The sequence below is a fragment of the Pagrus major genome, chromosome 23 (genome assembly GCF_040436345.1).
Source record: "Pagrus major chromosome 23, Pma_NU_1.0".
In the NCBI taxonomy this organism is placed as follows: Eukaryota; Metazoa; Chordata; class Actinopteri; order Spariformes; family Sparidae; genus Pagrus; species Pagrus major.
Window position 1 is genome coordinate 23,573,952 of NC_133237.1, and position 15,235 is coordinate 23,589,186.

At 40.6% G+C, this 15,235-nt stretch overlaps 1 protein-coding gene across 1 annotated transcript; it reads left to right on the forward strand.

Annotated features, from left to right (window-relative positions):
* The first annotated feature begins 761 nt into the window (after positions 1 to 761).
* Positions 762 to 11,476, forward strand: LOC141018926 (myosin heavy chain, fast skeletal muscle-like). The gene is made up of 39 exons (XM_073493678.1): positions 762 to 984; positions 1,239 to 1,382; positions 1,506 to 1,662; positions 1,769 to 1,796; positions 1,885 to 1,996; positions 2,085 to 2,177; positions 2,263 to 2,326; positions 2,442 to 2,540; positions 2,631 to 2,734; positions 2,820 to 2,958; positions 3,142 to 3,260; positions 3,359 to 3,508; positions 3,596 to 3,766; positions 3,870 to 4,176; positions 4,555 to 4,631; positions 4,720 to 4,807; positions 4,896 to 5,013; positions 5,131 to 5,254; positions 5,346 to 5,482; positions 5,623 to 5,878; positions 5,971 to 6,213; positions 6,303 to 6,479; positions 6,639 to 6,784; positions 6,894 to 6,984; positions 7,098 to 7,487; positions 7,622 to 7,748; positions 7,842 to 7,960; positions 8,335 to 8,531; positions 8,619 to 8,802; positions 8,908 to 9,073; positions 9,248 to 9,372; positions 9,495 to 9,803; positions 9,896 to 10,099; positions 10,190 to 10,315; positions 10,444 to 10,614; positions 10,727 to 10,831; positions 10,915 to 11,010; positions 11,116 to 11,247; positions 11,369 to 11,476. The coding sequence occupies exons 1-39, from the start codon at positions 781 to 783 to the stop codon at positions 11,384 to 11,386; spliced, it is 5,817 nt and encodes a 1,938-aa protein (XP_073349779.1). The 5' UTR covers positions 762 to 780; the 3' UTR covers positions 11,387 to 11,476.
* The last annotated feature ends 3,759 nt before the right edge of the window (positions 11,477 to 15,235 follow it).

The following is a 15,235-nucleotide window of genomic DNA, read 5'->3' on the forward strand; positions in this document are numbered from 1 at the left end:
AGCGAGAGACTGCTGCTGACCAGGCAATCCCACCCTCTATAAAAGAGGCAGCTCTGACCTACTGCATTAACTGAAGCTTCATCACAGGTGAGTGTATTCACTTTGACCTCGCTTTTTACTATTCTTGATTAGTCAGTGAAGTTAATGTGTTGCTAATTACTTTTGCATATTGTCCAGAATTCTATGGCAGAGTTACCTGGGTGGTAGTCTTGACTAGACATTATTCCAAAACAATTTTCTTGATATACTCCATTTATATACTCTTTCACATTTAACACAATTTGTTAGTTTGTATTTACATCTAATACACACCCTGTTTCATCACATACATACTGACTGATCATTAAAAGCAACACTATTTCTCTGGTAGCGATTGCAGTTGAGGGGATGGAAGAGAACTTTAATGGTAAATGATTGACTTTGACTTTAATGATTCAATTCATTACAGTTTGAATATATTTTATAAGTCTATAAACATTTTGCCATCTTTACCCTCATCTGTTTTCTAATTGGCTAAATTTCCACAGAAAAAAAATGAAATTAGAAAACCAATTCGAAACAAGTTATTGTAATCATGTTTAATCATGTATTTACAGGATCTCCCAACTCCACCAGAGACTCCAACGCTCAGTTGTTTTCGGAACCAGCTGAGGTAAAAGATTTCAGCATAAAAAACTTTAAATCTCCACAATCAGCTGGGCAGAAGACCATAGCTATGTCATGCCAATATGTTAACACTATTGTGGACTTCGTCTTTTCAGTCGCCACTGAAGTGCCACCATGAGCACAGACGCAGAGATGGAGGCCTATGGCCCAGCGGCCATCTTTCTCCGGAAGCCAGAGAAGGAGAGGCTTGAGGCACAAACAACTCCTTTTGATGCCAAAACCGCCTTTTTTGTGGCTGAGCCTGCGGAGATGTACCTCAAGGGTAAACTTACAAAGAGAGAGGGTGGAAAAGCCACGGTGGAAACAGACTGTGGAAAGGTAAGTGATTCATTTATTTACTTTTTTCAACAAAACTACTCAATCGATTCCCATCTAAGACACCTTGTATATACAAGGATAGGATTAACATTTATTTAAAACAATATCTTAGTAAAACATTCAGTGAACTACTTGTTTCTCATTGTATTTTAGACTCAAACTGACACTGTGAACGACAATGTGATCCATGTGATGAACTTTTCTGTTTGAAGTTATTTCTTAGTTAAATACATTTTACTGTATTTGCTGTTCAGACGATCACAGTAAAAGAGGATGACATCCATCCCAGGAACCCTCCCAAGTATGACAAAATTGAGGACATGGCCATGATGACCCACCTCAATGAGCCTTGCGTGTTGTATAACCTCAAAGAGCGTTATGCATCATGGATGATCTACGTGAGTTTCCACACTATACTAATTTAATGTATATGTAAATATGTATAGAGTATGTGTACCTAAATGGAAATCAAACAAAATCTAAATAAAATCACACTATGTTTATGCTTTTTACTATTACAGACCTACTCTGGGTTGTTTTGCGTTGTCGTGAATCCCTATAAGTGGCTTCCCGTATATGATGCTCAATGTGTAGAAGCATACAGAGGCAAGAAGAGGATTGAGGCTCCACCCCACATCTTCTCCATCTCTGACAATGGCTATCAGTTCATGCTCACTGGTAAGATAAAAATATCAGTGTTGGAATCTAAACACACAGAGGTAAAATCTTCCATTGATATTTATTAAAAGAAAACTCATGTCAAGCATTCATGTTTGTGTTTCAGATCGTGAGAACCAGTCTATCCTGATTACGTGAGTATAAAACACACTATTGTGCTATAACTTTATTAACTTAATGACAATGAAACAAAATCTTGATAATATGTCCCTTGTACCCCAGTGGAGAATCCGGTGCTGGAAAGACTGTAAACACTAAGCGTGTCATCCAGTACTTTGCAACAATTGCAGCTATTGGAGCTAAGAAGTCTGAGCAACAAGCTAGCAAAATTCAGGTAAAATTGGTTGTGTAAGATGAAAGTGTTTGTCAGAGGAAAGTTAATTTGAATGTATAGCTCATGTAATTCAAATCTTCTCTTGCAGGGCTCTCTTGAGGACCAAATTGTTGCAGCCAACCCTCTGTTGGAGGCCTATGGTAATGCCAAGACTGTGAGGAATGACAATTCCTCTCGTTTTGTAAGTACTGGAGAAAATATCTTGAGACTTTTTTCATTCATACATTTTCAAAAAAGCTGATGATATTAATGTTCTGGCTGTCTAGGGTAAATTTATCAGGATCCACTTTGGCACTACTGGCAAGCTAGCTTCAGCTGATATTGAAACATGTAAGTTTCAACCATGGCATTCGTCAATATCCATTTAAATTATAATCTAGGCTCTGATAAAGTTACAATAAACTGTAAAACAGAAACGTTTTCAATTTAAATTTCTTCTTCTTAGATCTGCTGGAGAAGTCTCGTGTCACCTTCCAGTTGTCTGCTGAGAGGAGCTACCATATCTTCTACCAGCTGATGACTGGCCACAAGCCTGAGCTCTTGGGTATGTTACTAAACCAATATTACATAAAACTTTTAACAATATCAGAAAAAACATCAAACAATACTATGTATTTCTACTGTCCTTCTCTAGAGGCTCTTCTGATCACCACCAACCCCTATGACTACCCAATGATCAGTCAGGGTGAAATCACTGTGAAAAGCATCGATGATGTGGAGGAGTTCATTGCAACAGATGTAAGACAACAATTTAGTTAAAGAGATAGTATACAGGTAAAAAAATGTTTCACATACCAATAACTTTGCTTCATTTACACTGCAGACTGCTATTGACATCTTGGGCTTTAATGCTGAGGAGAAATTGGGCATCTACAAGCTGACTGGAGCTGTGATTCATCATGGCGGCATGAAATTCAAGCAGAAGCAGCGTGAGGAGCAGGCTGAACCAGATGGCAATGAGGGTAATTTCTAAAATAATACACTCTTATCATGCAAGCTTTCTGGTATGTAAGATACTACACAAGTCAGTGTGTATTTATAACCCATCAGGGATGGGTCATGTTAATGACCAAACACGAAAACAAAATATTCGTTCATATATTCATTCCTTCATTCACATAACTTCTTGTTTTTCTCTCCATCAGAGGCTGATAAAATCGCCTACCTCCTGGGCCTGAACTCAGCTGATATGCTGAAAGCTCTGTGCTACCCAAGAGTCAAGGTCGGCAATGAGATGGTGACCAAAGGTCAGACCGTCCCACAGGTAATAAGGCGAAAGTTTGGTGTTTGGATAGGGAAATATTTACATTTCCAAATAAAAGTATCACACTCATAAATCCACACCTAAATCCTTATATTTAGGTCAACAATTCTGTCAGCGCTCTGTGCAAATCCATCTATGAGAAAATGTTCTTGTGGATGGTCATCCGTATCAATGAGATGCTGGACACAAAGAAGGCAAGACAGTTCTTCATTGGAGTGTTGGATATCGCTGGATTTGAGATCTTTGATGTAAGTTTTGGAAAATCAACCTTTCTGAAAAATTCAGAGGTTCAAATTTATTTTGGCATGAAATTAAATGTTTTTCTATAACTACAGTTCAACAGCTTGGAGCAACTCTGCATCAACTTCACCAATGAGAAACTGCAACAGTTCTTCAACCACACCATGTTTGTCCTGGAGCAAGAGGAGTACAAGAAAGAGGGCATTCAATGGGAGTTCATTGACTTCGGTATGGACTTGGCTGCCTGCATTGAGCTTATCGAGAAGGTAACATATCACTTTGTTAAATTAGATAGATTTCTTGATTCAAGTGCAAATGTTTGCTTCCTCAGGTATATTTTTCTTACCATGAAATGTAAATTCTTCTCAGCCAATGGGCATCTTCTCCATCCTTGAAGAGGAGTGCATGTTCCCCAAGGCCTCTGACACAACTTTCAAGAACAAGCTGCATGATCAGCATCTTGGCAAGACCAAGGCCTTTGAGAAGCCAAAACCTGGAAAGGGCAAGGCTGAAGCTCACTTCGCTCTGGTTCACTATGCTGGTACAGTGGAGTACAATATCGCTGGCTGGCTGGACAAGAACAAGGACCCCCTGAACGACTCAGTTGTTCAGCTTTACCAGAAATCTTCAAATAAACTGCTGGCCTTGTTGTATGTAGCCAAGGCTGGAGCTGATGGTAAGAAATAAAAGTGAGCAGAGTTATCAGAAACTCTGTGTACCCAGTACAGATGTTTTAACCTCCTATTTTCTACTGTTGAAGATAGTGAGCATTGTTGCCATCTCTTTTCATAGCTATTGGCTGCTTACTGAAAAGTGGAGTTTGGAAAGTTACAGGCAGTGCACTGACTTTGTAGTGATAGGTAAAAAACGGTGTGTCTGTTTCAATTGAGTTGGGCCGAGTAAGAAATAGGTAACTTCTCTGTGGTAAAATATTCATTTAGGTAAAAAAAAAAAGAATACACATTCAAAACAGACGAAAACTTAAACTACTTACTGCAGTGGATTATTATCATTATTCGGTACCATTAATAAAATGTCTCGTTTTGCAAAATAGAGGCTGGTGGTGGTGGTGGCAAGAAGGGTGGCAAGAAGAAGGGTGGTTCCTTCCAGACTGTGTCTGCTCTTTTCAGGGTATGTATTCTTTCATATTTTTGGACAACAATTAACAATCTCATCTTAAAATATTGATGACCTATTATTCTGTGATGCTCATCCACAGGAGAACTTGGGCAAGCTGATGACCAACTTGAGGAGCACTCACCCTCATTTTGTCCGCTGTCTGATTCCCAATGAAACAAAGACCCCAGGTAAGAAGCGCATAAACCAGATTTGTGCGCTGTGTGTGACATGGTATGGTAAAGAAATGTTTTGATACAATGAGTTTGCAATGTGCAGGTCTTATGGAGAACTTCTTGGTCATCCACCAGCTGAGGTGTAATGGTGTGCTGGAGGGCATCAGAATCTGCAGAAAGGGCTTCCCCAGCAGAATCCTCTACGGTGACTTCAAGCAGAGGTGACTGCAGTTTTCATTATAAGCAAGTCAAGTTGATTTCAGTAGAGGTATTAGGATGGTAAACACCAAGAAAAAGTGGGAGGAAGATCAAAGGAACAACATAATTTTCTGTTGTAGATACAAAGTATTGAATGCCAGTGTCATCCCTGAGGGACAGTTCATTGACAACAAGAAAGCTTCAGAGAAGCTGCTGGGCTCCATTGATGTGGACCACACTCAGTACAAGTTTGGACACACAAAGGTTCATCCTCAACGACTACAGATTTGCTTGTGTGGTTGTCCTGTTGTACCCATATGCACTGAATACTAATTTGCCCCACTTGATCATATAGGTGTTCTTCAAAGCTGGTCTGCTGGGTCAGCTGGAGGAGATGAGAGATGAGAAACTGGCTGCGCTGGTGACCATGACTCAGGGTCTCTGCAGAGGATATGTCATGAGGAAGGAGTTTGTTAAGATGTGGGAGAGGAGGTAGGATTATTTTACTGTACACTAAACTGTACTGTCCAATTATGTAGTTGATATATATTTTTTCAATTGTTAGACTTAGAAGTTCTGCAAAATAATATTTCAGAAGAAATCACACTTTCTACATCAATCTCATTTTCCAGAGAATCTATCTTCTCAATCCAGTACAATATCCGTTCATTCATGAATGTGAAGAACTGGCCATGGATGAATCTCTACTTCAAGATCAAGCCTCTCCTGAAGAGTGCTGAGACTGAGAAGGAGCTGCAGCAGATGAAGGAGAACTATGATAAGATGAAAACAGACCTGGCTACTGCCCTGGCCAAGAAGAAGGAACTGGAGGAGAAGATGGTTTCCCTGATGCAGGAGAAGAATGACCTGCAACTCCAAGTGGCTTCAGTAAGTAGGAAACCCAGGAAGTGTAATTCTATTACATATACGCTTATCTTTTCAAACTTTTAAACTTATTGTATGTTCATTATGTACAATAGGAAGTCGATAACCTCTCTGATGCTGAGGAAAGATGTGAAGGGCTCATTAAGAGCAAGATCCAACTTGAGGCCAAACTCAAAGAGACAACCGAGAGACTGGAGGATGAAGAGGAAATCAATGCTGAACTGACTGCCAAGAAGAGGAAGCTGGAGGACGAATGCTCTGAGCTGAAGAAAGACATTGATGACTTGGAGCTCACTTTGGCTAAAGTGGAGAAGGAGAAACATGCCACAGAAAACAAGGTTTGAATTATTTTAAACCCACATTCATTTAAACACAGACCATATGAATATAATGTGATGGAAATAATCCACCTTTCACACCATTTTAGGTGAAAAACCTGACAGAGGAGATGGCATCTCAAGATGAGTCTATTGCCAAGTTAACAAAGGAGAAGAAAGCCCTTCAAGAGAGCCACCAGCAAACACTTGATGATCTCCAAGCAGAGGAAGACAAAGTCAACACTCTGACCAAAGCCAAAACAAAGCTGGAACAGCAAGTGGACGATGTAAGAAAACAATTGTTTCGATTGTGTCTTTCTATTGTCAAGTAGCATGTGTTTTAATTGATATTCCATGATACAAATTCAGAATAATATATACTACTTGTATTGACACACTGTCATTTGAATACCCCAAATCATTTATCATTAACTGTCATGTGATAGCTGGAGGGATCACTGGAGCAAGAGAAGAAGCTCCGCATGGACCTTGAGAGAGCCAAGAGGAAGCTTGAGGGAGATCTGAAACTAGCCCAGGAATCCATAATGGATCTGGAGAATGACAAACAGCAATCTGATGAGAAAATCAAAAAGTAAGGTTTTTGATTTAGGTTATTAATCCTCTTTTCAGCATCTCAAACATTACACTCCAACAACAGTACAAACTGTGACAGTGAAAGCTTTCTTTGTATCCTCATCAAGGAAAGAATTTGAAACCAGCCAGCTCCTCAGCAAGATTGAGGATGAACAGTCTCTCGGTGCTCAGCTTCAGAAGAAGATCAAGGAGCTCCAGGTGACATATCCAACATAGTGTACATACACTGTTATATGCATGCAAATCAGACTCAGTAAATCAAAAACAACACATTATATTCAAGTCAATAAACCTTCTTTCATCAAATGTAGGCTCGTATTGAGGAGCTGGAGGAAGAGATTGAGGCTGAGAGGGCTGCTCGGGCTAAGGTTGAGAAGCAGAGGGCTGACCTCTCCAGGGAGCTTGAGGAGATCAGTGAGAGGCTCGAGGAGGCTGGTGGAGCAACAGCTGCTCAGATTGAGATGAGCAAGAAGCGTGAAGCTGAGTTCCAGAAGCTGCGCCGTGATCTTGAAGAGTCAACCCTGCAGCACGAAGCTACCGCATCAGCTCTCCGCAAGAAGCAGGCAGACAGTGTTGCAGAGCTGGGAGAGCAGATCGACAACCTCCAGCGTGTCAAGCAGAAGCTGGAGAAGGAGAAGAGCGAGTACAAGATGGAGATTGATGACCTCTCCAGCAACATGGAGGCTGTTGCTAAATCTAAAGTGAGTCGTTTGTTTAAAGATTAGGTATTTGCCTTTGTTATGCTCAGAAATATGATCTCTAACCAATAAATATGGCAGTAGCTTTAAATTTAGAAAAAAAAAACTAAACGTACATCATGTTTTTTTGTTGATAGGGCAACTTGGAAAAAATGTGCAGAACTCTTGAGGACCAGTTCAGTGAGCTCAAAGCCAAAAATGATGAGAATGTTCGCCATCTGAATGACGTTAATGGACAAAAGGCAAGACTGCTGACAGAGAATGGTGAGTGTCATGGAATAAAAACTACTGATGGAAGTTACTAATGAGAACTTTGATAATAAAAAATCTCATTTATACATGTCATTTGTCATTCAGGTGAGTTCTCCCGCCAGCTTGAAGAGAAGGAAGCTCTTGTTTCCCAGCTGACCAGAGGAAAACAGGCCTTCACTCAGCAGATTGAGGAGCTTAAGAGACATGTTGAGGAGGAAGTCAAGGTAAACAAGTTTACATGCCCAGTTATTACATTTTTACAGGGGGTATATTCTCTTTTTCAAATGTAGTCATTCAAAATGTGTACCATAATACTGTAATAAGATTTAAAAGATCAAAGCTCAAGAATCTATTCCCACAGCAACAATATCCAGGCATACTGCTATTATTGCTAAGTGAACCTTTTAAGAATTACATTTTTGCCCAATAATGAAAAGTTACATGATGCTGAGTAGCAAATATGATTGATGCAGAAGTAGTCTTGAGGATTCAAAACTAAATGGCGACATCAAAATGATTAACCTTAAAAAAAGCACTTATTTACTATTTCTTTTTCCACTTCATAGGTATGATACTAATGTTTTGTCATGTTCAACAGGCCAAGAATGCCCTGGCCCATGCAGTTCAGTCAGCCCGCCATGACTGTGATCTGCTCAGAGAGCAGTATGAGGAGGAGCAGGAGGCCAAAGCTGAGCTGCAGAGAGGAATGTCCAAGGCCAACAGTGAGGTGGCTCAGTGGAGAACCAAATATGAGACTGATGCTATCCAGCGCACTGAGGAGCTGGAGGAGTCCAAGTATATAATCCTTTCTACTTTTTCACAGATAAATCCATTTTTGCTATCTTTGTTCACTTAAGCACAAACAATTCCTCTTGGCTACAGGAAAAAGCTTGCCCAGCGCTTGCAGGATGCTGAGGAATCCATTGAGGCTGTGAACTCCAAGTGCGCCTCTTTGGAGAAGACCAAGCAGAGGCTGCAGGGTGAGGTGGAGGACCTCATGATTGATGTGGAGAGAGCCAATGCTCTGGCTGCCAACCTTGACAAGAAGCAGAGGAACTTTGATAAGGTAAATGGTTAAACTGGTAATCAACACCAGTTTTATAGCGAGAAACAAGCACCTTTATTAATAAATAGTCATTTAATTAACATATTTTGACATATACAATTCTAGGTCCTTGCAGAATGGAAACAGAAGTTTGAGGAGGGCCAGGCAGAGCTGGAAGGAGCTCAGAAGGAGGCTCGTTCTCTCAGCACTGAACTGTTCAAGATGAAGAACTCTTATGAGGAGGCTCTGGATCACCTGGAGACCATGAAGAGAGAGAACAAGAACCTGCAGCGTATGCCAATCTTACTGTATTTAATGTAACGATCATAGTCATTGTAAGGGTTCTTCTTTGACCTCTAGTAGTGTAGTCTATGAGCAATATTTGTTCGTAAAAGCACTGACAGATATTTCCAGATGTAATCTGCATGTATAGGTCTAACTATATTTGACTTTGGTTGCTCTACAGAGGAGATCTCAGACCTGACTGAACAGATTGGTGAGACTGGAAAGAGTATCCATGAGCTGGAGAAATCCAAGAAGACTGTAGAGACTGAGAAGTCTGAAATTCAGTCAGCACTGGAGGAAGCTGAGGTAAAATCTTGCTAACATTATCGGACCACTATGATAAAATACATGGTTAAAATGTAACCATGCATTCATTTTGGATTTATTTCTGCCAAAAATACCTTTTGTTGTGTTTGTGACTTTTTAAGGGCACACTGGAACATGAGGAGGCCAAAATTCTCCGTGTTCAGCTTGAGCTCAACCAGATCAAAGGTGAGGTTGACAGGAAGCTGGCAGAGAAGGATGAGGAGATGGAGCAGATCAAGAGGAACAGCCAGAGGGTGATTGACTCCATGCAGACCACTCTTGATTCTGAGGTCAGGAGCAGGAATGATGCCTTGAGAGTCAAGAAGAAGATGGAGGGAGACCTGAATGAGATGGAGATTCAGCTGAGCCATTCAAACAGGCAGGCTGCTGAGGCCCAGAAACAACTGAGGAATGTCCAGGGACAACTCAAGGTAAGATTTGTTTGATTATTAAATTTAAAAGAAATTGTTTTCAAAATCAAAGGGAAATTATGTAAACTTTCTTTTTCTCTGTTCAATGTCAGGATGCCCAACTGCACCTTGATGATGCTGTCAGAGGACAGGCAGACATGAAGGAGCAGGTTGCCATGGTGGAGCGCAGAAATGGCCTGATGGTAGCTGAGATCGAGGAGCTGAGAGTAGCTCTGGACCAGACAGAGAGAGGACGCAAAGTGGCTGAGCAGGAGTTGGTTGATGCTAGTGAGCGTGTCGGACTGCTTCACTCTCAGGTGTGTTTTCGTTAATTCAAAAGAATTGTATCTGATCAAAGATGTGAGACACATACCAATAAACACTGCCTATTCTTGGTCAACATTCAGAACACCAGTCTTATGAACACCAAGAAGAAGCTGGAGTCAGACCTTGTCCAGGTTCAAGGTGAAGTGGATGATGCTGTTCAGGAAGCAAGAAATGCTGAAGATAAAGCCAAGAAGGCTATTACTGATGTGAGTCTTGTTTTTATGTAAATACTGCTTCAAGAAATACTTGTTTACACTTCATTAATTATTATCTAGCATTATTGTCATTAATATCAAGACTAAAAATTATATTTCTAAACTGTGCATCATTTCAGGCTGCCATGATGGCTGAGGAGCTGAAGAAGGAGCAGGACACCAGTTCTCACCTGGAGAGGATGAAGAAGAACCTGGAGGTCACAGTCAAGGACCTCCAGCACCGTCTGGATGAGGCTGAGAACCTCGCCATGAAGGGTGGCAAGAAGCAGCTCCAGAAACTGGAGTCCAGGGTATGAGCTGTATATAAAAATTTGGAGGCACATCGCTTTTATTATACTTTTTATTACTTCAACTAAAATCTTTGTGTGGAAGACTGGTATATTATTTATCATCACATTACAGGTGCGTGAGCTAGAAGCTGAAGTTGAGGCTGAACAGAGACGTGGAGGTGATGCTATTAAAGGAGTCCGCAAATATGAGAGGAGAGTGAAGGAGCTGACATACCAGGTAAGCCGTACTGAAAAACTCCCCTAACCTCTAATTCATTCTCTATTCTTCTTCACATACTGTATAATCTTATATCTTTACAGACTGAGGAGGACAAGAAGAATGTGCACAGACTTCAGGATCTGGTTGATAAGCTGCAGCTTAAAGTCAAGGCTTACAAGAGACAGGCTGAGGATGCTGTAAGTCAAATACATTACGTGGCACAGCATTGACAGCTGATTTAATAATAACATCACTATTAACTGTCTTGTAACTACGCCAACATATCTCCAAACACTTAACAGGAGGAGCAGGCCAACACCCACATGTCTAAGCTCAGGAAGGTTCAGCATGAGCTTGAGGAAGCTCAGGAGCGCGCTGACATCGCTGAGTCCCAGGTCAACAAGCTGAGAGTCAAGAGCCGTGACGCTGGAAAGGTATGTTTGTTTTTAAAATGATTTGATGCTGTGAACTTTCACTGATGACAGTGTGAATCAATATCACATCTCGAATGATACCCAAATAATAATAATAGATTTTCATCTCTCTTTTTTTTAGTCTGATTCTGCTGAGTAAGTGTCATCATCCTTTAGGCCTTTCAACAGAGTTCATAAAATATGAACCATGGTTGGGGGCTATTTACAATAAAGACGATAACTGTCATCATTATCCTGAATCCTGTCACTTCCTTTCTGACGAATAACTTATTTAGTTGACCAGAGAAATCAGTCCAAACTAAGTAGAGCAATTATGCAATATATGTTAAGTCATATGGTAGACTATTTGCAGCACGGTACTGATCAACAAGCGAAAATCATTTTCAATATGGTATAAGAATAATATTTCAGGGGTTCCAGTAATTACAGTAGTATTTTTTTAAATACTTTTTGCTTTAAAAACAATTGGCACTTTTAAAAAGCTTAGTTCTTCCATTGGTAGCATGGTTTGTGAAACACTGGTGATGTTGTGGCGGGACTGGCAGTAAAATGCTTACAAACTAGCCCCAACCTACATTAAAATATAAACAAAAAATATGTATATCTACAGGGAATGCCAAAAGTCAACTACTTGTATAATAAACAAATACCTCTTCAGGGGATAATCAAAAAATGCCTCTTCAGAGGATAATCAAACTGAAATGTGCTTTTACAAGCTCTCAAGTCCCCAATGAAATAAAATGTGAAAAACTGAAGTGTGCAGTCAGCAGTTTGTCATGGACAGATTCAGAATGAGAGTGAGTCCAACCTGGGTGCCAAATTTATAAACAAAAATATGTATATCTGTAGGAATGCCAAATGTCAACTACTTGTATAATAAACAAACACCTCTTCAGGGGATAATCCAAAAATGCCTTTTCAGTCGTCACACCATGATTGGCTGGGAGGGGAATGCCCCTAGTTGCTTCCTCTCATTAATAAGAAGTCAGTCTCCTCACCCGCACAGGTGACCTGAAGCTACTGCAATCAGTCCAGAGGATTTTGTAATTTAGCCCAGAACAAAAAAAGATAGCAAGTCTTACACAATGGGACTGCTACAGATAGGTCACCTCAGTCAGGATGTTTGGTTAACCAGAGTCTGCTTCACCAAATGAAGAGTCATCCGTAAGCAGTGCCTCATACACTTTTCTGGACTTCTGGATCGTTCCTCTGAGCTTTCCAGATACCCTCATCGGTCAGGGGAAAAGGAACAAATTTTTGTCACATGCCAGAGAAGGTGAACACAATGCCAGAGAGGCCGGAACAGTGGCCTGCGTTAGAGCATCAGGTGAATTGTTAAACTTACCCTTATGATACTTCATGAATTCCTGCAGATGCAGCACCCAGCGAATAAGCCTGGAGCTAGGATAATGAAGTATCCTAGGAAATGAAGAGTGGTCAGTGATGACCAATAAAGGTTTTCCTTCCATGTCTCCATTTCTCTAAACTCCAGCCCTTGCCAGACACTCACATTCAGTGTCATCTTGCTCTGCGCTGGACAGAGAGCAGCCACCATAAGCAATGACCTGCTCTTGGGAGGAGGTGTCAGATCTTTGTGCTAGGACAGCTCCAAGACCTGTAGAACTTACATCAGTGTAGACAACGAATATGTTACACATATCGGGGTGGCCAAGGACAGGAGGTCAGATGGCCTTTGAGACACTGAAATGCCCTCCTTCACTCATCTCTCCACCGAAATACAGCTCCTTTCCTTTTCAGTGCGTTAAATGGCTCCGCAATCACTGAAAAGTTAGGGATGGGTTCCTTTGCACCCAGTAGTCACGCAGCTCCTCCGTCTTTTCCGGATCTCCCTGATCTACATCCATACTCACTACATGACCCAGGAATTTAAGTTTGGGGCACGGATATCTTTACAATAGATGACAATGTCATTCAAGGCAGCTCTGCAGCACATGATTCAGCAGCCTTTGGAAGGTGGCTGGAGCGCCTTTCAAACGAAAAGGCATGACCCGAAAAAGGGAACAACCCAAAAGATGTGACAAATGGCGTCAGGGGCTGGCTTTCAGGCTCCATTTCCACCTGCCAATAACCACTGTTAAAATCTAGGGTGGTGAAAATAGTTCAGCATGCCAGTGACTCAAGGATCTCAGAAATGGCTGGCAGAGGATAGGCATCCCCATCACTCTGGTCATTAACACGACGGAAATCTACACAAGACCGGGGGGAGCCACCATCTTTTCTAGGCACCGATACAATTGGGAAAGCCCATGGTGAACAGGAAGGCACAATGATACCCTGTTGGAACATGCCTTCCATCTGCTCCTTAATAATCTTCCGCTTTTGAAGGGGCAATCTTTAGGGGTGCTGGGACTACACAATGAGACTACTGCAAAGTCCAGCAACACTTGCAGTATAGTATGAAACTTTTGACCTCCTCAGACTTTTACACTCCATGCACCCTGTAAGTAGGTGATATCGGGCCAGAAATCTCTACTCTGCTAGTACCATTTGAGAAAATGTCAAAAAACAATGGGGTGAAGAAAGGACAGCCAAATACAAGTGACAATGGGAGTGGAAGCAGAGGACTCTACTGCTGTACTCTCCTAGACACACTCTTGAGACCATAAACCACTAAGCGGCCTGAAAGGTGATTTTACCACAATAAATTATTATGAGGAAAAATATATTGTAATTCCAACATTAAAAAAACAAGTTAAAAGAAAAAGGCTAAAATTAAACCTTGACCTGGCATTTTGCAGCGGATTTCATTTCATAGCAGTATCCAAAATGTTAAAGGAACAACAAATACAATAAATGGGTCCAAGTAATGATCACCTTTTTACACAAAATATAATAACAAAATATATAACAAACATATCAAACTCCCTGGAGGAACTCAAAATGTATTCTTTACAGCAGACAATGGCTTCTGGGTGGCTGGTAAATGGTATAATCCCTCCACTCTTCCATATCTGTCCTATGTGTCTCACAAACACACATACAATCACACAATCTCACACGCACACACACACACACACAAATAAACACACACACACACACATGCGCACGCACGCACACATGCACACACACACACACACACACACACAAAAAATACAGTGCATTCAGGGGTCTGAATACTTTCTGTATATCCATTCTTAGATTGATAAAAATCTAACTTAAATGATGTAATCAATATCAGGAGCAAAGAACTTTTTATCAGTGGTGGAAAATACTGGTTACAGTCACTTGGACACTTTTATGATAAACACCACCTGCTCAAATCAGTATGTGTCCTAAGAGCCAACTCAAAAGAACTCAACATAAATGAAGAAAAAAGTTGAGAAAACGGTTCACCCACTTTCTGATAGGGGTTTAGTGTTTCCATGTCTACGTGTGTGGTTTGCCACTTTGACTCAAAAAGGCCATAAATGACATGACCCCTTAAGATTTTCCAGGGCACTTATAGTGGTACTTGAATAGATGTCACCTCCTTCATATCAAATGTAGTAACTGGAGAAGTTCATTTTGTTAAATTTATTTTGGTCCTGATCTCAAAGGAGTTGCCAACTGTTTTCGTTTCCATTTAGGGAGTTATCCAAAAGATTTTAGTTTTTATTACAGGAATATGAGATGTGCCAGTCTCCTGTAACTGTAAACTACAAACATTTGGGGACATTTCCAAAACTAAGTTCTTTGCATTCATCTGACATGACTCAAAAACAGTAATGCAATGTAAAATCCACAAATACAGTGCTCTGACTTTCATTTATAAGGTCAAATACAGCACAACCACATCTATACATTTCATGGTAATGATTAGTACAACCTCTAAATTTGTATTAAAGATGCATTTTATAATTTAATAAACATGTGTATACAACTACAACTCTCATATCAGTGTCATTTAGGGGTGAACTCAAATGTGCAAGTGTCCTGAAATTGAATACTAATGGAATTTGGAAGACTTTTCAAAACCAACCCCCAAAGC